Source organism: the organism of the source record quoted next, unplaced genomic scaffold, assembly GCF_019419815.1.
Source record: "Pyrus x bretschneideri cultivar Hongxiangsu unplaced genomic scaffold, Pyrus_bretschneideri_v1 Contig3, whole genome shotgun sequence".
Classification (NCBI taxonomy): domain Eukaryota; kingdom Viridiplantae; phylum Streptophyta; class Magnoliopsida; order Rosales; family Rosaceae; genus Pyrus; species Pyrus x bretschneideri.
The window spans coordinates 7,864,583-7,889,724 of NW_025999612.1; the positions used below are offsets into that span (position 1 = coordinate 7,864,583).

At 35.6% G+C, this 25,142-nt stretch overlaps 1 protein-coding gene and 1 non-coding gene across 3 annotated transcripts; one reads left to right on the forward strand and one right to left on the reverse strand.

Moving 5' to 3' along the window:
• The first annotated feature begins 2,330 nt into the window (after positions 1-2,330).
• Positions 2,331-11,961, forward strand: LOC103939465 (LEAF RUST 10 DISEASE-RESISTANCE LOCUS RECEPTOR-LIKE PROTEIN KINASE-like 2.5). 2 transcript variants are annotated; one of them, XM_048589812.1, is made up of 3 exons: positions 2,335-3,187; positions 10,152-10,178; positions 10,748-11,961. In XM_048589812.1, exons 1-3 carry the CDS (start codon positions 2,455-2,457, stop codon positions 11,866-11,868), a joined length of 1,881 nt encoding a protein of 626 aa, XP_048445769.1. In that variant the 5' UTR covers positions 2,335-2,454; the 3' UTR covers positions 11,869-11,961. The 2 variants fall into 2 exon arrangements, with proteins under 2 accessions (XP_048445770.1, XP_048445769.1); XM_048589813.1 differs by lacking the exon at positions 10,152-10,178 and having other exon boundaries at positions 2,331-3,187.
• Positions 11,962-12,304: 343 nt separating this feature from the next.
• TRNAQ-UUG lies at positions 12,305-12,376 on the reverse strand. The gene has a single exon. It is a non-coding gene; the product is annotated as a tRNA-Gln (tRNA).
• Between the last annotated feature and the right edge of the window lie 12,766 nt (positions 12,377-25,142).

Consider the following 25,142-nt stretch of genomic DNA (forward strand, 5'->3'; position numbering starts at 1 on the left):
ATTCGTAAAGAGACACATAGGAGACATTAAAAAAAAAAAAAAAAAAAAAGAGGGATAACAGACATGGAGCCGCCTGGAGTCCGCCCTACAAGTCTTTTAATTATATGTCATTAACTCGTGGAATGTTTCAAAGGTCCTAAAACTTCAAAAGATGCCCAAATCCCGCAATCAGGGGAAAAAAAAGTGAAGAATCCTATTTACAATTTTCTCATCTTGTAAACCCAACAGCCACAGAAAGAAAGTAAAGAATCATTTCGGATTTGCTCAACTTGTTAACCTAAATTTCGGTCGGATTTGTCATATGATATTGTGATCTAGTGATATTTTTTTTTACTTATAAGTAAAAGATCTTATATTCAATTCTCGCCAAAGACAAATATGAATCACATTATTGTTAGCCCATTATAAGTTTAAGTTTACTCCCTCCTTTTAGCGTAGATAATATCATTTGTTCAATAAAAAATAAAAATAATCAAAACGGTTGGATTATTTTGGATTTTTTTTTTTTTTTTTTTTTAACTTTGAAATGTCAAATAGAAAATTTAATAGAGTTATCTCTCAATTAAGTTAGAATATATGTGTGAAAAGAGACATACACAAGGAGACAACAGACCTGGAGCCAACTGGAGGCCCCCCTGGAAGCCTTTATGCCATTAACACATTAAATGTTTCAAAAGTCCTACACTTGAAAAGTTGCCCTAAACCCACGACCACGGAAATGTATTTTGAATAGTCTCACCGTGTGAACCCAACTACTACAGAAAGAAAGTGAAGAATCCTTTTCGATTTGACCAACTTGTTAACATAAAAGTCGGTCTGATTATTTTGGATATTTTTTTTTTTCAACTTTACTACGGTTTAGTAATATTTATTTTCATTTATAAATGAGTGATCTTAAGTTCGATTCTCGTCAAAATCAAATTTGACCACATATTCTTAGCGCACTGTGAGGTTTAGCCCATTATGAGGTTTAACCCACTCCCCCATCCTCTCAGCGCAGAGAATATCGTTTGTTCAAAAAAAAAAAAAATTATCAAATAGAAAAAGGCTTTTTTCTGTTAGCACCCCCACATTAAAATTAAATATTAAATGACTCATTTGCCTTAATATGCAATAACTATTGCGACCTCATATGGTGATAAAAAAATTCTAAATACACCTCAAATCACACATTCCATGATTATTATCTTCTTCAACTCACAAAACTGCTTTCACTCTCAATTGTAGAACAAAATCATAACCAATAAAACTACAAAAACGTTGATTGAAAAAAAAAAAAAATATTCATAAGAGAATCTTAATCCAAAACCAAACACACTTCACATCGATAATTGATATTAATCAATTAACCCAACTTTTGTCCCCATTTTCGTACTCCTCCTTTGGCAATTTCCATCTTTCTGAACCTAATTCCTCCAATCAAATCAATTAACCTCTTAATTAGTCTGATTAGTTGGTTGTGCGGCTAAGAGAAGCAATACAAAGGCCCTCATCTGCAAACCTTGTTTCAAGGATGTCTGGTTTCCCACCTATTTTCGAGGAGAATAAATTACATTCCGGTGAATATTTAGAAAAAGGGAGCTCGGAAAGATTGTCCCTTTCTTTCGCGTTTCTTTCACATTTCGGAGCATTGTCCCGCTTATCCTGGGTTGAAGTCTAAACAAAAAGAAATAGAGGAACTGAAGCACTGTCTTTCCTTTAAATGTTGTGACCTCAAGTTTTTAACCAACGCAATGCTACTTCTTTAATCAACATTTGGCATGGCATGAAAGAAGAAGAAGAAGAACAATTGTGGTTGGTTCTTGTTGGAGAAGGTGGTGGGGCGGTGGGTTAAAATTTTTTTTTAAAAGGATAATGTTAGAGAGACTAAATTTGTAGACTAAAATTGCAAACTAAATGATATGTTATCAATAAGAATTAAGTACGTTAATCAACGTTTAAGTGATAATCCAATCATCAACTTCTATGTCATTTAGTTTACAAACTATATAGTCTCCCTAGCATTATCTATAAATATAAATAGTGTGGGGGTGTGTATAGAAAATGTTGGGTGTATATTGAGGTGTGGGGTGTGAGGGTATTATGAAAAGGTATATGGAGTGTATTAGATAAATTTTATTTAAAGTAGCAAATGTGGAGTGTATTAAGTATGTCAGATATATTCAACAATATGTGAAGTGTTAATAAAACAAGTCATAGAAAAAAGTTAACATAGTTATCTGTAAATTAAGTTGGAGGATATGTGCCAATATTAGCAAAAAGACAGAAATAAGACATGTACAAGGTCAGCAGACCTGGAGTCACTTGGAGCCCACCCTGAAGCTCTTTTAATTGTATGCCAGTGATCACAAACCCTTAATTTCCTAGTTGAAATAAATTATCCTGAGCTGGAATGCTTCCCTCTTTCTATTTAACTTGGTCTTACTTTGTCCCTCACCTCACCATCCTAAAATCATGCATTCCCTTCTGCTTCGGTCTTTGTTTCCTTTCCTTTTGGTCACTTCCTTTATCTCAATCAACTTTGAGTTATGTTTGTGTCAACCCTACTCAATCTGCAGCAAAGCTATTAGCTGTGGCGGAATCAGAGACATCTCGTACCCCTTTTGGGGTGTAAACAGACCCAAGTACTGTGGCCAACCTGGGTTCGAGCTCCGATGCCTAGATGATGTCCCGGTGATCAACATGTCGAATATCAACTACAGAATTCTCGAAATGAACTCAAGTAGTCCTCGGACTATTAAAGTTGCTAGGCAGGACTATTGGAATACTCTCTGTCCTTCGAGTTTTGCTAACACCAGGATCAACTTCTCTCTGTTTAATTATAGTTCCGGTCTTACGAACGTGACATTTTACTACGGGTGCGAGGTGGATGTTCCGAGAGTTAATTATAGTTCCGATATATGCAATGTAAACAACGGATCTGATCAAGTTGACACCCGCCTCTGTAAAGTCAATGTCACTGTTCCAATTTTTAGTACAGCTGCTTTCGAAAGCAATCCAACGACTCTCCAGGACGCGATAGACGGTGGTTTTAAATTGGAAATTAAGATTGATAATGATCAATGCAATAGTTGTGAGCGATCAGGAGGTCGCTGTGGGCTTAACACGACGACTGGTGGATTCACTTGCTATTGCAAAAATCAGGCGTCTGCAACCACATGCAATTCAACTTCAACTGAACCATCAGGTATGTCATGTATGCCCCTAACATGTTATTCTGAAATGATTTCTATGGATCACCTTTTCTTTTCATACACACCCATCTTTATTTCTAGCAGATCAGGATTGTGAATTAAAAAATGGCATACTGAATCCCGAACCTATCCGAAAACCTACACATAACCGAAATTTCGATTTTCCAAAAATTTTGTATTTCGATACAATTCGGGGCTAAGTCTTCAACCCAAATTGTTGGGTTTTTTTATATTTTTTTTATTTTGGATTTTGGGCTGAAATTTAGTCTGCTTATTATTTTGGGAAAGTGTAACAAATTGAAGACCAGTTTCAAATTTCAAATCCAATTCATAATTTTATACCAATTCATACTAAAGCCAAATTTATACTTCTATAGTACTATGAAACTACTTAAATTCCAAACCTAAAAGCAAAAAATTAGGATACAAACCAAAATTCTAAATGAATTTTACTTAAGTTACAAACCAAAAGCAAAAAATTAAGCTTAAGTTCATGAAGATTGCGCCCTTTTCCCTTGTTGATGGTTGACCCCTTCCCCTTGTTGTAATGCTCTTGCAATGGATGGTCGTAGAGGTAGTGATTAGGGGTGTGCACAGGTCGGTCCGAGCCCAAAATTGAAGGAACTGGACCGAACCTGTTTGTTAATAACACGGGGCAGGGCGGGGTGGGTTTTGGATTTTTCAAAATGAGATTCGGACCTAACCCCACCGTTTTGAAACGGGCTGGTTCTTACAATAGCGAGGTAACCCAAGAAGAACAAAGAGGCTGCTCATGGAGATTGACTGACCCCCGACGACTCATCGGCGCTACTAGTTGATAACAAGCAACTCGACTGCTACAACCACTACAACACCACCGACGGCTACGTCTACAACGGCGTCGCTTCCTCATGCCTCTTCTACCTCACATTCCGCTCCCTCCCTCCTTTCTACAACTCTCCCTTCTTCATCGCCTACCTTATCAACTCCTTCCCCACCCAGATCGCATCCACAAACAACGTGTCCAACGTCGGCCCCATCCCCACCGGCACTCCGGTCATCGTCCTCGTCAACTGCTTCTGCTTTTCCAACAATAATTACAGTTAGACAACCAAGCCCCTCATGCATAAACACTCAACGGCCAGTTAATAAATGGACGAAGCTAGGAGAATTCAAGATCAAGGTCGAGAGGAGTCAAGATTTGGAGGCTGCTGTGAATCAACCTCCATGACGCTCTTGAGCTTGGGAGCATAGAGAGAGTAAATAACAGCCTGCCGCTTGGCAACCTCCAGCTCCATCTGAGAACGCGGCGGAAATGGCAGACGAGTCTGAAAGGTTCCGATTCTGACAAAACGCTTCGACGGCTCTACGTTTCGTGTACTCCCTTATGTTTTAGTCGATGAATTTGCGAGCCACTCACCTCAGCCCGAGAAAGAACTTCGGCCGCTGCACTCATGGCGGTTGTTATAACGCCTCCTCTGAGTTTTCTCAAGAGCAGAAGAGAGGGCGAGAGAGACTTAGAGAAAGTTTGTGATCGAAGTCAGGATTTCTCTAGAAGTTTGGAGAATTCTACATAACCTAAGAAATAAACGGTGGAGATTTAATCTCCCTATAATGAACGGTGGAAATGGTTGGGGCCGGGGGCCCGTTTTCTCTTAAATTTGTACTCGCCCCGCCCCACTAATTAAATGGGCATGTACCGCCCTGCCCCGTTTTGAATTTACAATATATGTACCCGCCTCGTACTCGCCCCGACCTGTGAGTCTAAGACCCATTTGCCCTGCCCCAGTAGTGATTAGTGTTGTTGAACTTGAACTTGATGTGGTGGATGAGGTGGGCATTTCTTCTCCTTGAGTTGGATTCTCCTCACCTCCTAAAGTAGGCGTCCCTAAAACAATAAACCCTCAAATTATTTTGATAATTCAATACATAGAATAATAAATACTCAAGTGTTGATTAACGTGCTTATTTCTTAGTAGTGACACATCATTTAATTAGCAAATTTAGTCTACTTAGGATTACTCTATATTCTAAAACGATTTCTATAGATCATTTTTCTGCTCATACACACTTATCTTTATTTCTAGAGGATCGGGATCCTGAATCGAAAATGGCATACTGAATCTCGAACCGATCCTTTTCAAGCTGGAATTCCGAAAATCGAAACCGAACCGAAATTTCGGTATTCCCAAAAAATTTCGGTATTTTGATACAGTCGGGACTGCGCCTTTAGCCCAAATTGTTGGGTTTTTTTTGTTTTGTTTTTTTTTTTTTTTTTTTTTTGGGGATTTTGGGCTGAAATTTGGTCAGCCCAATTTTTTTGGAAAGTGTAAAAAATTGAAGGGATGACAATTCTAATTGTTAAACCTGATAACCGTGGATAACCGCCCGAATGGATTGGATTTTGGTACAAAAATTCGGGTATATTTGGGTATGGGGAAAGACTGTGAATATTATTCAGTTATGGTTTTGGATATAGTTATAAGGGTCCTCAATCCGTCTCTGTCCCCAAATCTGAACCGAGTTATATATATAAATAATATATATATGTATATTTATTATTCATCGAATCCATTACCTTGAGAATACAAAAATTGCATTGTGTGAGTTTCATTTTGTGGGAAAGTTCAAAAGTTTTGATATGAATCAATCTATGAGAATTCAATGGTACTTATGGGATTTCAAAGATAACATTATCAATGTTTAGCTTTAATTTTTATGCTCCACAAGATCCATTCATTAAATCATTTTATACATCAAATATTTAATTTTGAATTAATATTTACTAAATTATCATGCGTCAATTGAACGAATATATTTTTCGTATTGACGAAGATGGATATAACCGTTAACCAATGGAGAATCCGTTACCTGATGGGTATGGTTATGGATAAAACCCGATAGTTAATTTGTGATTATGAATATAGTTAATTTTCATGGTTATGCGAATGGATATAGCATTTCAGTCCCTAAACTGAACTGTTGCCATCCCTAAATTGAAACCTAGTTTCAAATTTCAATTCCTATTCATAATTTCATACCAATTCATACTAAAGCCAAATTTATACTTCTATAGTATTATCTAACTACTTATAATGCATACAATCAAATGAAATAAGTTACATTACAAACTCAAAAGCCAAATATTAGGGTACAAACCAAAATTCCAAATGAATTTAACTTAAGTTACAAACCAAAAACAAAAAGTTAAGCTTAAGTTCATGAAGATTGCCCGTTTCGGCCTTTGCCCTTGTTGATGGTTGAACCTTTCCCCTTGTTGTTGATGGTTAACTTCTGCCCCTTATTGTAGTGCTCTTAAAATGGGTGGTCATGGAGGTAGTGATTGGCGTTGTTGAACTTGAACTTGAGGTAGTGGAGGAGGTGGCATTTCTTCTCCTTGAGTTGGATTTTCCTCACCTCCCAAATTAGGTGTCCCTAAAACAATAAACCTCAAATTATTTGGAAAATTCAAAGTATAGAATAATAAATACAAAGAAAATAAAAACATAAAATTAAATACTTCCCTTACTCTTCTCTAAGTCTTCAAGTTCCTTGTCATGTGAGTTCATCGATTGTAGGCTCCTTATAGAAACAAATGTTGGATAAAAATCAACAATCAATGATAATTTATATATGCTAATAAATAATAAATGTGAAAAGATAAATTAACAAAGTATGAACAAAACAAAAAAAATATTAAACAGACAACTTGAAGATCAAGGCTTGCGTATCGCAACAGAAATTTCGTCCCTACTCAGTGCTTGTAGTTCTACGAATGTCTGCTTCACCAGGATTCAACGATCCAAGTCAGAATTCCAAAACCGGAAAACTTGACTTCTAGCGAATTTCGATGTGGTTCTCTCAGTAAGAATGTTTAGGATTGTAGAAGAAAATTTTGATTTTTCTGTGTTCTAAATGCCATGCAGATGGATGTATATATATAGTAGGTTTATACATGTTCGCAATATGTATGAGAATGGGGTGCGTTTGTTAGAAGACATCTTTCTCAAAAGGGTGCTTTGCTCTGCGTTCTTTCATCACTTTAGACTTCATCTAAAAAGCTGAGTTTGTTGATAATTAATTATATATATTAATTATCAATTAATTAGTACACCCCAAAGCCCAACTCCAAGGTTGAGCCCAATTTCATTCTACATGGTCCATCACTCCAATTACTATCTATAAGGACAAAACCTTATAAAGTGAGAGAACCTTTTGGCAGTGACCGATGTGGAACAATGAAATTTCTACTCAAAATTTCCTAATCCAATGACTAGTACACACTAAAGCCTCAACCATTGTAGGTGTTAATGATCAATGCTACAGTTGTGAGGAATCAGGTGGTAGGTGTGGGCTTAACACGACGAGCAGTGGATTCGCTTGCTTTTGCCAAGACCAATCGTACGCAACCATATGTGATTCAACTTCAATTGAACCATTAGGTATGTTATGTATCCCCTAACATGTTATTCTGAAATGATTTATATGGATCATTTTTTCTCCTCATACGCACCCATCTTTATTTCTAGGTGATAAGGATCCTAAATCGAAAATGGCATACTGAATCTCGAACCGATCCCTTTCGAGACGAGATTTCGAAAACCGAAATTTCAATATTCTCGAAAATTTTCAGTATTTTGATACATTTCAGGATTGGGCCTTTAGCCCAAATTGCCAGGGTTTTTTTTTTTTTTTTTTTTTTAAATTCTGGATTTTGGGCTGAACTTTGTTCAACCCAATTTTTTGGGAAAGTGTAACAAATTGAAGCCTAGTTTCAAATTTCAATTCCTATTCCTAATTTCTTACTAATTCATATTGAAGCCAAATTTATACTGCAATTGTACTATCTAACTACTTAAATTCAAATGCATGCAACCAAATGAAATAAGTTAAGTTACAAACCCAAAAGTAAAAAATTCGGGTACAAACCAAAATTTCAAATGAATTTTACTTAAGTTACAAACCAAAAGCAAAAAGTTAAGCTTAAGTTCATGATGATTGCCCGCTTCGACCCTTTGCCTTTGTTGATGGTTGACCCTCTCCCCTTGTTGTTGATGGTTAACCCTTTGCCTTTGTTGATGGTTAACCCTTGTTGTAGTGCTCTTGAAATGGGTGGTTGTGAAGGCAGTGATTGGCATTGTTGAACTTGAACTTGAGGTGGTGGAGGACACGGCATTTCTTCTCCTTAAGTTGGATTCTCCTCACCTTCCAAATTAGGCATCCCTAAGACAATAAACCATAAATGATTTAGAAAATTAAATGTATAGAATAATAAACACTGAAAAAATAAAAACATAAAATTAAATATTTCACTTACTCTTCTCTAAGTCTTCAAGTTCCTTGTAGAATGTGAGTTCATCGATCATAGGCACCTCATAGAAACAAAATCAACTCCCCCTAAGCCAACCACTAGTACACACTAAAGCCTTAACAAGACTAAAGGCATTCTCATTAGCATCCTTAGCAACCTTACTAAGAGTTGGATATGTACCACAATTCCTTTTCCACCAATCCAAAAGGTTGAAACCCTTATATGATAGGCTTTGATATGGATCGTTAAAGTACATATTGACTTCATTGGCTATCTCACCAAAACATCATCTACTACAACACTTGATCTTTTCTCCACACTTGTACTACTACTAGGGGTTGCTCCCTCCCTATATGCATTATACAACTCGGTTATATTTCTTTTAACATTTTCTTTCACCTACACTATTTTTTTTTCATCCATAGTCGAGTATCCCTAGGTTTGTTTCCACCATTTCGAATTTGTACCTCGAGTCGAGTGCTTGGGCTATAAAAAGTATAGGGTTAACCTCGTCAATGTCACCCAATATTTGCCAAATTTTAGTTTCATGGAAGTAGCACACTTTACAAAGTGACATTAGAGATGTTTAAAATTTGCTCTTGTATCTCCACTTGCATCGCAATCACCGTGCCGAGTATTAAGTTTGACATTGGAGTTAGGGTTGCATTAAGGGTCAAGGTAGCATCATAAAACTTTTTATGAAAGCAAGAAAAACTCACCAACCTCTCTTAATCATCCACCTCCGGAGGACCCACCCGCTAGGTCTTTGTTGTCACTCCCTTAACCTCTTCAAAGAACATTCTTTAAAGTAAGAGATAAAAGTGTCACACTCATTGGCCATTATAAAAGCACTTCCTTAAATTTGAAAGCACTACTAAGAATTTCGTAGGTTCGTTTTTTGTCAACTTTTTACGGATCGGTTTGTTGGCTTTTTATGGATTGGTTCATTTTTGGTTCAATTTTATTAGGTTCGGTTTGGGTGTTTTATTTTTTAATAAAATATGAAAATTGGTTATTTTATTTAATATAAAAAAAAATTAAAAAATGGAGATGAACTCAGCAACCGCAGATTAATTATCCAGCAAACATATATCTTAAATGTTAGAAACCTGGAAATTGGTTTGCCCTAATCTCAGAAAGCCCATCACCCTCAAATCTCAAAAAACTCAGCAACCTCTTCTTTCTTCTTATTCCTCCCCTTATACACCAAAACCACAACTTCCCAAATCCACTCACGTCACGGGCGACGTTTGATGCATCAAACTAGTGTGCTCGGGATCTGACAAAGGCACCGGCAACAGTATAAGTAGGGTGCACAATGACGAGGTTATGGAGAGAAGAGAGAAATAGAGAGAGAAAAGATGAGCGAGAAACGAGAGAGAGTAATTAAGAGGAGAAGTTGCAGAGAAAGATAAGAGAGAGAAAGAGGAGAAGTAGGGCGCACAATTACTTCACCTACAATTTTTTTTTTTTTTTTTGTATAAACTAATTAGAATCCTAGTTCAAGTGACTAAACTTTTCTGTCATTTATTTCATTATATGGTAATATAAACGTAACCTATGTTCTATGTACTTCTTGAGATGATTTAATAAATTTTGTCAAATGAATCTACGGATGTAGAATTACAGGTTTACAACACTTAACACATAACCTTTATCTGTTGCAGGTTCATTGTCGCCTAGTTGGAAAATTGGTAAGTACTACGTGCATGTGATGAATGGCAAATCGTAGAAGTTTTTTGGTCTTTTGCTCAGGAAATGATAATCATATAATACGCTTTTCTCTTTCGTACATCTTTCTAGATATCATGAGATTAATCTCCATCGTTGTTAGACTGTTGATGATTATGTGATAGTGCTAAAGGAGAAATAACACATCAAAAGAACGAAGAGATTATTTTCACGTCGGAGGAATGAATCTTTCATTTATAGACATTCATTTTACCCTTTCTAAAGAGTTATAAGACTTTTCTGGATTGTCTATCATTATCATTTATAGAAGAGTTTTAACATCCTATGATAAGTCATACTTTTTGGTTAAGTTTATATAAGTACACCAATCTTATAGTGCACCTCCGCATATCAAATACACACATAATAAAGTCAAGAGCATTATGATCATATTCGAACAGTTTAATTATGTTTATTATTTCTGTGAGCAAAGGAGAAAAAAGAGTGGTTATCATTTCCCTTCTTTTTAATATGCTTTTATGTGCTCGAATAATTTAGGAAATGCCTAACTTCAACAATTTTTTTAACATAGGTATTTCTGCTGGTGTTTCGGGGACTATAGTAGCAGTTATTTGCACAGTATGCATATCGAGGAAAAAAAAATTAATGTGCTTCTCAAAGAAGGATAAAACGGATGATTTTGATGTCGGGGCTTTTATAAGGAATTATGGATCACTTACTCCAAAGCGGTATAGTTATTCAGACGTGAAAAAAATGACAATCTCCTTCAGAGATAAAATAGGTAAAGGAGGATATGGCACTGTCTACAGAGGAAAACTACCCGACGGCTGTCTTGTTGCAGTGAAAGTCCTCAGCGATTCCAAAGGAAATGGAGAAGAATTTATCAATGAGGTTGCTAGCATTGGTAGAACTTCCCATGTCAATGTAGTCACGCTTTTCGGATTCTGTTACGAGAGGGACAAAAGAGCTCTGATTTACGAATTTATGCCTAACGGATCTCTTGATAATTTCATACATAAGCAAGGATCCGATATTGACAATTGTCGCTTGGGGTGGAAGACATTATCCGAAATAGCAGTCGGTGTTGCGCGAGGACTAGAGTACTTGCACCGCGGTTGCAACACGAGAATTTTGCATTTCGACATAAAGCCGCAAAACATTCTTTTGGACAAAGACTTTTGCCCGAAAATCGCTGATTTCGGTCTTGCAAAATTATGCAAAGCGAAGGAGAGCATTGTGTCGATGTTGGGCACAAGAGGAACTGCAGGATACATCGCACCTGAAGTATTTAGTCGGAGCTTTGGGGGAGTGTCTCACAAGTCTGATGTGTACAGCTACGGAATGCTGGTTCTCGAAATGGTTGGAGCAAGAAAGAATTTGGATTCCGGAGTGTCTCATACGAGTGAAATGTTTCCGCATTACATTTATAAAGATCTAGAGCTAGAGAACAATGCGAATGTTTTTGGGGCTAGCAGTGAGGAGGAAAATGAAATAGCAAGAAAGATGGTGTTAATAAGCATGTGGTGCATTCAGACCATTCCTTCCGATCGGCCATCGATGAGCAAAGTGGTGGAGATGTTGGAAGGACCCATTCAGTCCTTGCAAATTGCACCCAAGCCTTCCTTGTTTTCTCATACAACAGCTGCAGAAAACTCTATGAGTACAAACCAACAGTCTGATGAAACAAGCTAGGGCAACTAGATTTGTTAGCAGATCTTTGGTAATTAGGAATTCCTGATGAATTGTAAGAAAAGTTAGCTTTGTGAAATAAAATTTTTTTGCATGATATATATGAAACATGTTTCCTTCTAATTCTGTTCAATAAAGTACACTGACTAGCTAGTCTAGGGATACTTTCAAGAGGTTCGTCCGATCTCCTTCGTCCATCGTAGATCTGGCTAGAGTTTGACTGGGCCACCGAAACCCACCGCACCGAACAAAAGTTTCTGTGGACGGAATGTGATCGGTGTAGCTTCCATCGCGTTTTCTTATGTTTCCAGAGTGCTATAAACACGTGGATAGCGTACGGTAGCTCCAGCTGCAGAAGCAGACTACAAACCACCAAAAGGTTTTCCACGTGGGGCCTTCCAAGGTATATATTCTATACAAAAAATTAAGGAACAAAAAGAGGTCCTACCGGGAGTCGAACCCAGGTCGCTGGATTCAAAGTCCAGAGTGCTAACCACTACACCATAGAACCAATACGTTAGCGAAGGCCAAAACAAGCTAATTATCCTTCAGTACTATTATATTTGTAATATATTCAATTTTTTTTTTAGTCTCATTAAAAATAGTCAAATTCATAGCATATTCATCTTTATTTATAGGTAAGAAATTTTAGACTCTCGAATAACAAGCTAAATACCAAAAATAAGCTTGATGCATAAGAATTTTTAATTCACTAAAAGATAGGAAAAATCCTCAAAGTTTATTGAATAATTTAAAACCCTAAGACCATCTCCAATGGTTAGGCTAAAAGCCAAATTTTTTAGCCCAGAAAATTTAGCTTTTATTCCAGAAACAGCTTTTTTGTTCCAACCGTTCTAGCCTAAAATTTTAGCCCGAGATTATTAAAGAATGAACTTCGGCTATTTTTTTTTTGTTAAATTAAATGTTTTAAAAAAATAAATATGTAGACCATCGTAAATTAATTTTATAAACATTTTAGTCTAAAAAAATTTAAATTCTGATAAATATTGGGTGGAGTCCACTCCGATTTCTGGGCTAAATTTTGGGGAGAATTTGGCATTGGTTTAACATTTAGCATTTAGCCCAAAATTTCCCCTTGGGTTGGAGTGGGTTTGGGGGGAAATTTTGGGGGGTAATTTGACTTTTAGACCACCATTGGAGTTGGTCTAACACCACAAAAGAATATTTTTAGTCTACTACAACCCTAGGCTTTGTAGGAATCTATAGAAAGGAAAATGCCAAATGAAAATACGAAAAATACCCTCAAAAGTCAAGACTTAGAATGTTGTTTAGGGTTAGAAAACAAATTTATAATTCGGCTAAAATTGTCAATAGGATTGGACTAAGATTACAAAGGATTTGTTCGTAATGTCGTTCTTTTCGAAATGACAGCCATGAGTCAAAATCTACAAAAATTCAACTTTGTTATCGAATTTACGCCTTTCAATCTGATTCTTAATCCTCTCCTTCAACTGATTTAGATCAATAACTTTGTTCAATGATCCCTCCCAAAAAAGAAATAAAGGTACAAACTTAAGTGAAATTATGTATTGAGATTGAATTCCACATTAGGGAAAGGAGGAACCTTACATGTTCTTATAAGTAGTTGGACTACTCTTCATATTGTCAATTGATTTTATGTTTGAACCTCAACTTTCTTTATGGTATCAAAGCAGATTAGCCTACATGTGAAACCCAATGACCACACGTATTTCACGTCACTCAATTTGTGATGTCCAAGTGTTTAGCTTGAAACTTCATCTGGATGGGTTAGTTTAGTTTTACTTTGTAATCTACCATGCTTGAAGTACAAAGTTAAGTAAAATAAAATACATTACCCATATCTCGGGTAGATTTCTGTTTTTCCTTTTTTAGTAAAATAAAATACATTACCCATACATTACCCATATCATGATAATATCATCAAGTTCATAGTTAGCCAGCTAAGGTAGAGAAAAAGTTGGAAAGGATAAGAGGTCGTCATAGTTGGCAGTTGGTACATGATTTATATAATAGAAATCTACCTTAATCCAATTATTAATCCTAAAAGTGTATGACATAGGCGCATTGCAAATACAAGCCAAAAGCCCTCCTCTGATAACTCTCAAGCAACCATGTAGCTAAAGAAAGATAAACAGATAATGCATGCATCATGCAACCCCATAAACACATTTAAAACTTGAAACAAAATCAAATGATATAAAATATATCTAAAACAGCATTTTTATCCAGATTTTTGTCGAAGTCGGAGATTATGGATGGGGATCAGCTAAGAACTCTTCACGGCTCCTTGTTTACCCTAAAGCTAATTAATCACTCTTGGACCCTCAAATACTTAGTTGGAACACACCTCATAACGCACAACACCATCAATATCTTAATTTCAGTACTCCAAAAAATAACTAAAAAAAATAATTAAAATTAAAAAGAAGAAGAAGAAAAATAAGATATAGTACCAATTAACATTATCTATTGTCACAAAAAATGGAAATTAAATAGTATTATTGTTAACCATACAAGAATATTATTATCAACCGTATATGCATCAGTTGTTCAAGCAGTCCAACCTTTTATTGTTAACTATACAAGAAAAAGAAGGCACTTTTGTTAATCTTTATGATATTATAATTAGTGGTATTCTTGGAGGGGACCCCAAGTTTGGTATAATTTGTTGGCCGCAGGTGTCTCATTTTTACCATACAGATTATCTGCATATTGACGGCTATATAGTCAAAAACCAAAATCAATGCTCTGATCTGCTCGATTAGGTAATAAAAATTAGGTTTAAAAGTGAAAAAGAAACAAGGGTTCATTAGATATTGGTCTTGAAAAATCATGATTTCTAAACATAAACCCACATATAATTAAACATCTAATAAAAATCCAAAAGTCAAATAAACTACCACATAAGAATATAAGTAACTTACTAATACAAATTATTTACAATTTTTGCCACAACCCACACTTGAAAATTAGCTTCAATCAAGGGCCTTAAAATATAAGGCGTTTTTTCTATTTATTTATTTTTAATTTCTACAACAATCTAGTGCATTACTTTAAATAATGATTACATTATTATTCGGTGTAATTATTTTCCTTATATATAGTAGTTAAATGTCCCTACTTTACCTATATAAAGAATATCGCCCTAGAGTCTGTAATTTACCTACAGTATATAAACAAAATATTCTCATATTTCTTTTGGCAATTTACCTATGATACATGCAAATAATAGTCTCATGTTTTGTCTCTTCAACAAAAAAAAAATATTCTCATGTTTTGTTGGCATTATTCCTAAATTATGCAAGTAGGTAAATTAATATAATAGTAGGTAAATTATGCAAGTAGGTAAATTTCAATAATAGTAGGTAAATTATGCACACGTGGTTTACCTACATTTTTTATGTGAATCAAATACCTAGACTATATATGTAAATAATTTACCTATAGTTGGTTCTTTTCTTTTTCTTTGTCCTAAAATTAATTTACCTGGAATTTTTATCTCCTTTAATTTATATATTTTTAATTTGACAACAATTTTTTTATATATTTTAAAGTACAATAATTTACCTATATATAATATGGACATGTTGTAATGGTAAATTGGAATTTGAAAGCCAAACTAACCAACAAATGCCTACATTTATATGCAAAATATTATTTTTGTAAAATCATTAATTCTTCTTTACAATTTGCATAGAATTAATTGTGTACATTAAACATTCAATAAGGGTGTTTTAGGCATTCAAAAAAAAATTTAAATGGGTAAAGTCAAACATAATTAATGAATTTTCTTTTGTATAATCTAGTCAATGAGTTTTATTTGAACAAAAAATTTACGTTAAACTTTAGGTGGAGAAAATTAAGTTCTAGAAAATAAAGTCGTATAAGCAATACAGATAGAGGAATGGAAGAGGAAGGAAACTTGCACACTACTCGTTGAAATCGACATGCATGCGGCAAGTAAAAGCAACTTTTGGTAGATTTCACGGGATCTAATTATTTACTAATAATTTGGAATTAATCGTTCAGAAAAGCTCTATCTGTGTTTGACTTGTACAGGTGGCTTATTTTTGCGTGTCAAACTCAAAATTTCATGAAGGATATGGATTGCTCTTGTTATATAATTGACCAATCATATAGGAAACGAACATGCATGATTTGAAACCAGCTGTTTCCCTACAAACACAATATCAGATGAATTAAAATATTTATATATAAGACAGGTGGCATACCACTAGCTAGAGGTAAGACCAAGACGGTTTAGAGATTTTAATGTTTTAAGAACACGGTCTCCTTCAAATTGCGTTACAATTTTATACAAATTATAATATGTACAAATGTACAAATAAAAAGTATTTCATGTACATATAAAAATTTATCTAAAACTTTTTGCCTAATTAATCGTTCACACACAACGTACATCAAGCGAAATGCAATCAACCAGAGTTAGTGATATATAGCAGATTCTGTGGAATATTAGTAGACGTGCGGCATGCTTGCAGATTTGACCGATTACAGTGGCAAATTAAAGAACCAATTGTATAATTAGCTATTAATTAGGGTTTGGCTATGACGTGAGTTAAACGCTTAGTGCTTTGAAACGATGACGGATGCCCACGTATCAGTTTTTCAAGAACACGAAGATGACAGGAGTGGCCCCAGTTAAAGTGAGATTTTTTTAGTGTGTTTGGAACGAGACGAAACAACAAATGTCATTATATAATTGGAGAACAAATGTCATTATATAAAAGTGGTATTATACTCACCACACAACATTATTTTTCCACCCTCTTTTAGAGGAAAATACCATATTTAACCTTTTGTGAAATGACCGTCAACACCTAAACGTTAACCAACCTTATTTTGCCACATAAGTATTAATTAATTTCCTTTAAAAACACCAAAAATATAGTAAATGTAAAAAGGGCAAAAATAAGATACTCAGAATCCCGAAAACCCACACGCCATCCCTCACGCCGGCGGCCCCACCTCCTCTCTCACCCTCTTTTAAACTCATCTGTTCTCTCTCTCTCTCTCTCTCTCTCTCCTCTCTCTCTCAGTTTCTACTTTCCTCGCGACGCGTCAATACCGAATCTGGTAAGGAGAGAGATTGTGTAACGGGAGGTAGATCTGTGGAGGTGGAGCGTTTTATGGGCCATGGTGGTCCTCCGATGAGTAGAACTGGGGTAGGAAGTTTGGGTTTTCATGCGACTGGGATTTTAGGGGTGGTTTATGGCGGCTGAGTTTTGGGAGGTGCTTCACAGTTGTGCGGCTGGGTTTTAGAGGGAGATTCTGTTAATGTCGATAGTCTCCCAACCAAAGGAAGAAGTGGTCCGTCAATTAAAGTTTTTTTATTTGAAAATATATTTATTTAATGAATGAAAAAAACTAAAAGAAGAATTAAAAACGTGTAAGGCTATTTTAGGTATAATGGTGGGTGGACAAATAGTATTCTTACATTTTTAACTTTTGGTGGTGAGTGAAAATATAATGCGGGTAAGAAAATAGTATTGATGGGTAGGTCTATCACTACTCTTATATAACAAGAGAAAGAATTAAAATAAAACATTTTCTAATAATATAATAATAACATGTGGTATACACCTCTGTTTCTTTGCACACTGAAATATCTCTCTTAGCCAAGGTTAAATGCTGTCACACCCATTTTATCACCTCACCCCCATTTATATCTTTTGGGGAAATTATATTCAAGGAAAATATTAAAACAAAAACAAAAGTGAGTGCTATGGCCTTTGCAGACATGCATATAGAGATGGCAATTCTAACCGTTAAATTCGATAATCGTGGATAACGACTCGAATGAATTGGATTTTGGGTATGAAAATTTAGGTATATTTTAGATATGGGGAAAAAACGTGAATAATATTTGAATATGATTTTGGATATGGGGTTCCCAATCCGTATCCATTTCTAAATCCAAACCAAATTATATATAATATAATAGTATTTATATATAATTATATATAATATACATACATATAATATATATATATATATATATATATATATTATTCACTGAATCCATTACCTCGAGAATACAAAAGTTGAAATGTGTGAGTTGCATTTTGTGGGCAAGTAAAAAAGTTTTGATATGAATCAAAATATGTGAGAATCCAAACTAATAGTACTTATGGGCGATATCAAAGATCAACCAACATTATCAATGTTTAGCTTTAATTTTTATGCTCCCAAAATCCATTCATTAAATCATTTTATGCATCAAATATTTAATGACGAAATTAATATTTACTAAATTATCATGCATCAATTGAATGAATATATTTTTTGTATTGATGATGATGGGTATAACCGTTAACCGATGTGGAATCTGTTACCCGATGGTCATGGTTATGGATAATACCCGATGGTTAATTGGCAGTTATGAATATGGTTAATTTTCATGGCTATGAAGATGAATATAGCATTTCCATCCCCAAACCGAACCGTTGCCATGCATGCATCCATGGTGGAAAAAAACCCATCTATACACTATGTACGTACAATGTAGACATGATATTGTTATAGAAATCTACTTAAATTATAAGATGTGTACAATCAGTATTAACTAGGTATACTCTGGAAGATGAACTTTAAACTTGAGCATACCATATATATATATATATTAATTTATAATTGTACATGTGTTATCGACTATAAGTGAATCTTAACCATTTCACCAAATAATTCGCTCTAGCTTTGTGTTTTAAGATCTTGTAGGTTTTGAGTACATTTTTGCTCACCACCATTTATGTGGTGTATACTCATCATCATATTTATCACTGTTAGCTGAGTTTGAATTTTGAGATTTATGCTTATCCACTACATGAATATCGAAATTCAAACTCATCTAACGATGATAAATATGATGGAGAACATACACCACACTAAATGGTAGTGAGCAAAAATGTTCCCATAGATTTTCATATTTGTCTTTTTCGTACACAATGATCAAGGTACTAAGTTTAATTTGGATACGATTTGGAGTGTTATTCAAATCCATTTCGTCGGTGAACCCATAATTTGATTCATTGTGCATGCTTTACTAATTATGATGTACATACAATTAAAAATTACGTTCCATATCATGTTTTTTTTCTTTTTTTTTTTTTTTCAACAAGAAGCAATAGTGATTTTGTTAACAAACAAGAATAATTACAAGAGTTGCTACATGGATACTTTCTTCAGTGCTGAAGATAACTCGCATAAGCATAAAGATAATTCCTTAATTGACTACCACAACCACTACGGTACTAGCACAAGCGCACATGTTTAGATATGCCACAAATACGGCAAATGCAACGAGCCTAAACTAGGCACACGTAATTGTCGCCACGAACAAGTGAGACAACAACACTTGCTAAGTAAGACATTACCTGTTAGAGGTAGTTCCCAAAAATAAAAAATAAAAAATAAAAAAGAAAAAAAAGAAAAAAAACCTATACTAATCACAATTTGTATGTAGATTAGACAAGGAGGTCCATCAGAATTTGAAGATTGTGCTGAGGCACTGTTTATACTTCGCAAAAAAGGTACTCTTAAGGACTATGTTGCTGAGTGATGTAGATTAGCCAATCGAACTAGCGATGTGGAGCTATATTACTTAAGAGTTGTTTTCTGGGTGGATTAAAATGAAAATTAGAGTTTGATGTGAAGCTGTTACGCCCTGCAAATATGCATGAGGCTATAGCTATTGCAATCCAAGTAGATAATAAGTTCAATGACCTAAAGGCTAGTTACCCCAAACCACCTGCACCTTCCAAACCTCATTCTAATCTAATGGTTCCTCATTCTTATCCTGTCACTCGAACGGGTAATTTTCCTGTAAATAAACTTACTCCTGAGGAAATACAGCGCAAAAGAGATAGGGATGATTGTTGGTTATTATGTGATGAAAAATGAGTGAAGGCCATAAATTTAGACTTGGTTAACTTGATGACGAGGTTGAGGATTCTAATGATGAATTGTTGCTTTGTTACAACAAATGGAACTCAGTAAGTGTGCATTTTACGACACCAATGCTGAACAAACAGTGCAAACCATGAAAGTGGATATAGATTAGTTGGAAATCATCATGTGAGGATTTTACCGGACTCGGGAAGTACACACAACTCTGTTGACTCTAAATTGGTGAAAAGGTTGGGATGGCAGTTGCATGACTCCAAACCTTTTGATGTCATGATTGTTGATTGGGGTAAAGTTAGGAGCCAAGGGTGTTATAGAAATGGTTCTCTTGAGTTAGGAGGATATAAGTGTGCACTTGATTTATATTCTCTACCACTTGGGGGTTGTGGTGTGGTTCTAGAAGTGCAGTGGTTGTCCTCAGTTAGTCCAATGCTGTAGGATTTCAATTACTGACTATGAAGTTTGCAATAGGATCTGAGAAGTACATACTCACTCACAATGCTACTACACCACCACCTCTGCAAGAAATTTCATTCCACAAGCTGCAACCTAAGTTCTATGGTTCTTTTGAAGTTTTGGACAGAATTGGATAGGTTGCTTATGGACTGAAATTGCGTGATGGAAGCAAACTTCACCTTGTATTCCATGTCAATTGCCTTAAGAAGAATTTGGGATCAAATGTAACACCTGCGGCCACTCTGCCTACAGTCACAGATGATGGTTTAATCAGCAAAGTCCTTCATCAGTGCTTCAGAGGAGGATTTACAAGAAAAGCAATGTAGCGTGAGTTCAGTTGCTTGCTTGTACAATGGGAGGGCAGCAGCAAAGAGGAAGCTACTTGGATAGACTAGGATGACTTCATGGCTGTTCGATTCCCGGAATTTAAATTTTAAGTAAACCTTGAGGACAAGGTTGTCCTCTAAGAAGGGGAAAATGATATGAACTGTGATTATTTGAAGGGTCCCTTAGATATAAGCCCATGCAACACTTATTTCTTTGACAAAAACCAGCCTCATTTTAAACATCCAAATAAAACCCATATTTGAAGTAGACTGCCATGTAAAGAAATAAATACCTATTATTTTCAAACTGTCTACAATTGTGCCACAACACTCTAATTATGTTAATGAATTTCATTATCCACCATAATTGTGGGAAATAAGTGCCTTATTATTATAAAATTATCCACTTTATACTTCTCTTACCATCATATGTTTCATTTCTTTTATTTGTTTGACAATCATTGTAGGTAAATTATTTTGCTTGTATGTATTAGGCACATTGTCACATCCCCGCCCCACTACCGTAGCACGATATTGTTCACTTTGGGCTTACCATTCCCTCACGGTTTTGTTTTTGGGAACTCACAAGCAACTTCCTAGTGGGTCACCCATCATGGGATTGCTCTAGCCCTCTTCTCGCTTAACTTCGGAGTTCCTACGGAATCTGAAGCCAATGAGCTCCCAAAAGGCCTCATGCTAGGTAGAGATGGAAATATACATTTAAGGATCACTCCCCTAGGCGATGTGGAATGTTACAATCCACCCTCTTTAGGGGCCCGACATCCTCGTCGGCACACCACGACCAAGGTTAGGCTCTGATACCAATTGTCACATCCTGGCCCGAGGCGGATCACTTCCCGGGCCCGCTCCACCACCGTAGCACGATATTGTCCGCTTTGGGCTTACCATTCCCTCACGGTTTTGTTTTTGGAAACTCACGAGCAACTTCCCAATGGGTTACCCATCATGGGATTGCTCTAGCCCCCTTCTCGTTTAACTTCGGAGTTCCTACGGAACCCGAAGCCAGTGAGCTCCCAAAAGGCCTCGTGCTAGGTAGGAATGGGAATATACATTTAAGGATCACTCCCCTAGATGATGTGGGATGTCACAATCCACCCCCCTTAGGGGCCCGACGTCCTCATTGGCACACCACGACCAGGGTTAGGCTCTGATACCAAATTGTCACATCCCGGCCCGGGGGGGGACCACTTCCCGGGCCCGCTCCACCACCGTAGCACGATATTGTCCGCTTTGGGCTTACCATTCCCTCACGATTTTGTTTTTGAGAACTCACAAGCAACTTCCCAGTCACCCATCATGGGATTGCTCTAGCCCCCTTCTCACTTAACTTCGGAGTTCCTATGGAATCCGAAGCTAATGAGCTCCCAAAAGACCTTATGCTAGGTAGAGATGGAAATATACATTTAAGGATCACTCCCCTGGGCGATGTGGGATGTTACAATCCACCCCCCTTAGGGGCCCGACGTCCTCGTCGGCACACCACGACCACGGTTAGGCTCTAATACCAATTGTCACATCCCGGCTCGAGTCGGATCACTTCCCGGGCCCGCTCCACCACCGTAGCACGATATTGTCCGTTTTGGGCTTACCATTCCCTCACGGTTTTGTTTTTGGGAATTCACGAGCAACTTTCCAGTGGGTCATCCATCATGGGATTGCTCTAGCCCCCTTCTCGCTTAACTTCGGAGTTCCTACGGAACCCGAAGCGAGTGAGCTCCCAAAATACCTCGTGCTAGTTAGGAATGGGAATATACATTTAAGGATCACTCCCCTGGGTGATGTGGGATGTTACACACATTTTGTTAAAATTATTTATATGTGTGCAAATAATTTATCTATATTTTTATGTAAAATAATATGTAATTAATTAATTTTGAATCAATTGGCTAAAAAGATTTATTTATTTTGTAGGTAAATTATTTTTCATGTGATAATACATATATATACTAGCCATATTTTGTTATAATTATATAGAGTGTGCAATCAATCAACATTCTTTTATTTTGTAGGTAAATTATTTTGCATGTATCGTTACATAATTTACTAGGAACTTATATTGTTAATTTACCTATGTTATATTTAAAATATGGATAGTTTGAATAAAATAAATTTTTTATATTTGTAGGAAATACTAATTTACTTGGTAGCATCATGTGAAAACAACTATATAAGAAACATTGGTATCATGTAAATTTTTGTTATTAAATGCATAAGAATCATGACATTTAAATTTTTTTCCAAATCCCCATAAGTTATTTGAAGATATTTAATTGAATGAAATAATGTAAAATAAATGTAGATAATAAGTGAGAGATCCAAAGTAAGTGTTATTAAACATCCAAAAATACAAATTTTGCAAAGTCAAACTTAATTATGAATATTGCTTAGTTGGAGCCTAATCATTAGATTTTTTAAATAAAAATTTACCGTGATGAGTTTTAGTTAAAGAAAATTGAATTCCTAAGGTGTACTCATATTTTCAGTTATTTTAATTACAGTTAGAGGCTATTAGTTGTGTGGGTTTGTTTCTTGTCTTTTTGTGAGTTTCTAGTAGATTGCCAGCTGGCAAGTGATGTAAGGAGTGGCATAAGAGCACACTTTGGGCATGAAAGTTGTAACGGTCAATTTCATTAAAGAAATATTTTACAAAATTACGAAATGAAGCTCAGCTCCTTCATCATCATCTTCTTCTTCTTCTTCTTCTTCTTCTTCCTCCTCTATCCCTCTCGCCATTGATAACCTTGCAGCTCCTAGTTAAGGTCGAATTGGACCTTATCAAGGGGCCGGCGGCTGAGCTTGGTTGCAGATTTACGGTTTTCTTTTGTTGAATGCGTGAGCTTGGTTCCATATCATGTTTTTAGCAAAGCTAATGATGCGGCTCATCGTTTGGTTCATTAAGGTTTGCCACTGAACACTGATGAAGTGTGGCTAGCGGATCCTCATGCTTTTCTCCAGGACATTATGCTTGAGGATCTTAGTACAATTCAATAAGGTTCTTTAATAAAATTATCGTCTTTCAAAAACTTACACTCATGTGCAGTGCAAACAGCTAAGGTAAAACAGCGTTGTTCTTAATTGGGACCTTTTAACATCTCTCTCCTGTTCGTGCGTGCTCGTGTATGTATTACATTAGGATCTCGTTAAGGTTTGGGCCCTGGGACTGAAATTAGCTTGGAAAACCTAGTGCAGGTCAATTAGCGCAGTACTACTACCTCGGAATTTATCAAAGCATTGCTATAATTATAAATAATAAAAAGAGAAATTTTATTTGAACCCACTTAACCTCTTTCTACACCAAACTTAAATTATAAATGAAATTTTTTTTTTCCTCTATTGCATAATTATCATCAAGTAAAAGATGAAATTAACATTAAAACTAAATTTATCAATAAACGCGCCCCCAATAATCAAACCCTATCACCATTTTTACAAAACACTATCAATTAATATTGATAGTAAACATAGACAAAAACACTAAAAAGAACCTTCAAATGGTGGTCCATAAAGGATCTGAACTATTGAGCAAGTCAAAAGCCAAGCTAATCGATATCACGAGCCATGCAGATTTGATGTCCCAAAACCAGGCCACTCCATAATATACTAGGAGGGCAAAGGATAAGTTGAAGAGAGAGTTCTTTGTGAATGTTGTAGAAAAATGGATGCAACATTTTTGGATCATGGCTATATGGTCTCGAGGAGAAGCAATTCAATCCGGCCTCTTGAGCTTCGAATTGTGGAGAAGGGAACTTTCAAGAAAATTTTGGAATACTTCAAGTGAAAAACTGATCAATTTTTCAAATTATTAACATTCAATAAGCCAATAATATATAGAACATTTTTATATGTACCCAAATTCAAGCTAGTTATCTATAAGGGGATTTTTTTTTTTTTTTTTTTCTGTTAGGTCCAATTTAATTTGAGATTTTATTTTATAAATGGGTGTAAAGATAATTTTACACTTTGAATTGAGTTTGGAAGGGTAGTTTGGGTAATAAATTTGAGTTTAAAGAGATACTAATTCTTTAATTGCAAATAATATGGATGCAGAGAATAAATTAAATATACAAAGATATTACATAGGTTCAAATAAAATTCTCCTTATAAAAAATGACGATCATCTCACATCCTAGCAGCAACAGTAATCACCTGAACTTGTCATAAGATATCTTCATCAATATTTTATAAAAATTAATAACACGATGGGACAATAATTCTTTTACAAATCACAGATATAGGAGGTACAGTAAGCTAGCTAATCTTAATTAATTAACCGTACCAAACCATCATCGATATACTTGGAAATCTTATCCTTTATTAGGCGGACCATATTCTAAATCCCACACCTACCACTTCCCAGTGCTTCTTTACTATTTAAAACCACCAAAAAGCAATCACACAAACATCTTATTAAATCTAAATTTCCAATTTTTAGATTTTTTCTGTATTCAACCATTCACAAACCCGTACTTACAATAAGATTAAACCAAAGGAAGGAACTCAAAGGGGGTTTGTGGTTTTTTAGCAATATACTTATGTAAACAGGTAGAT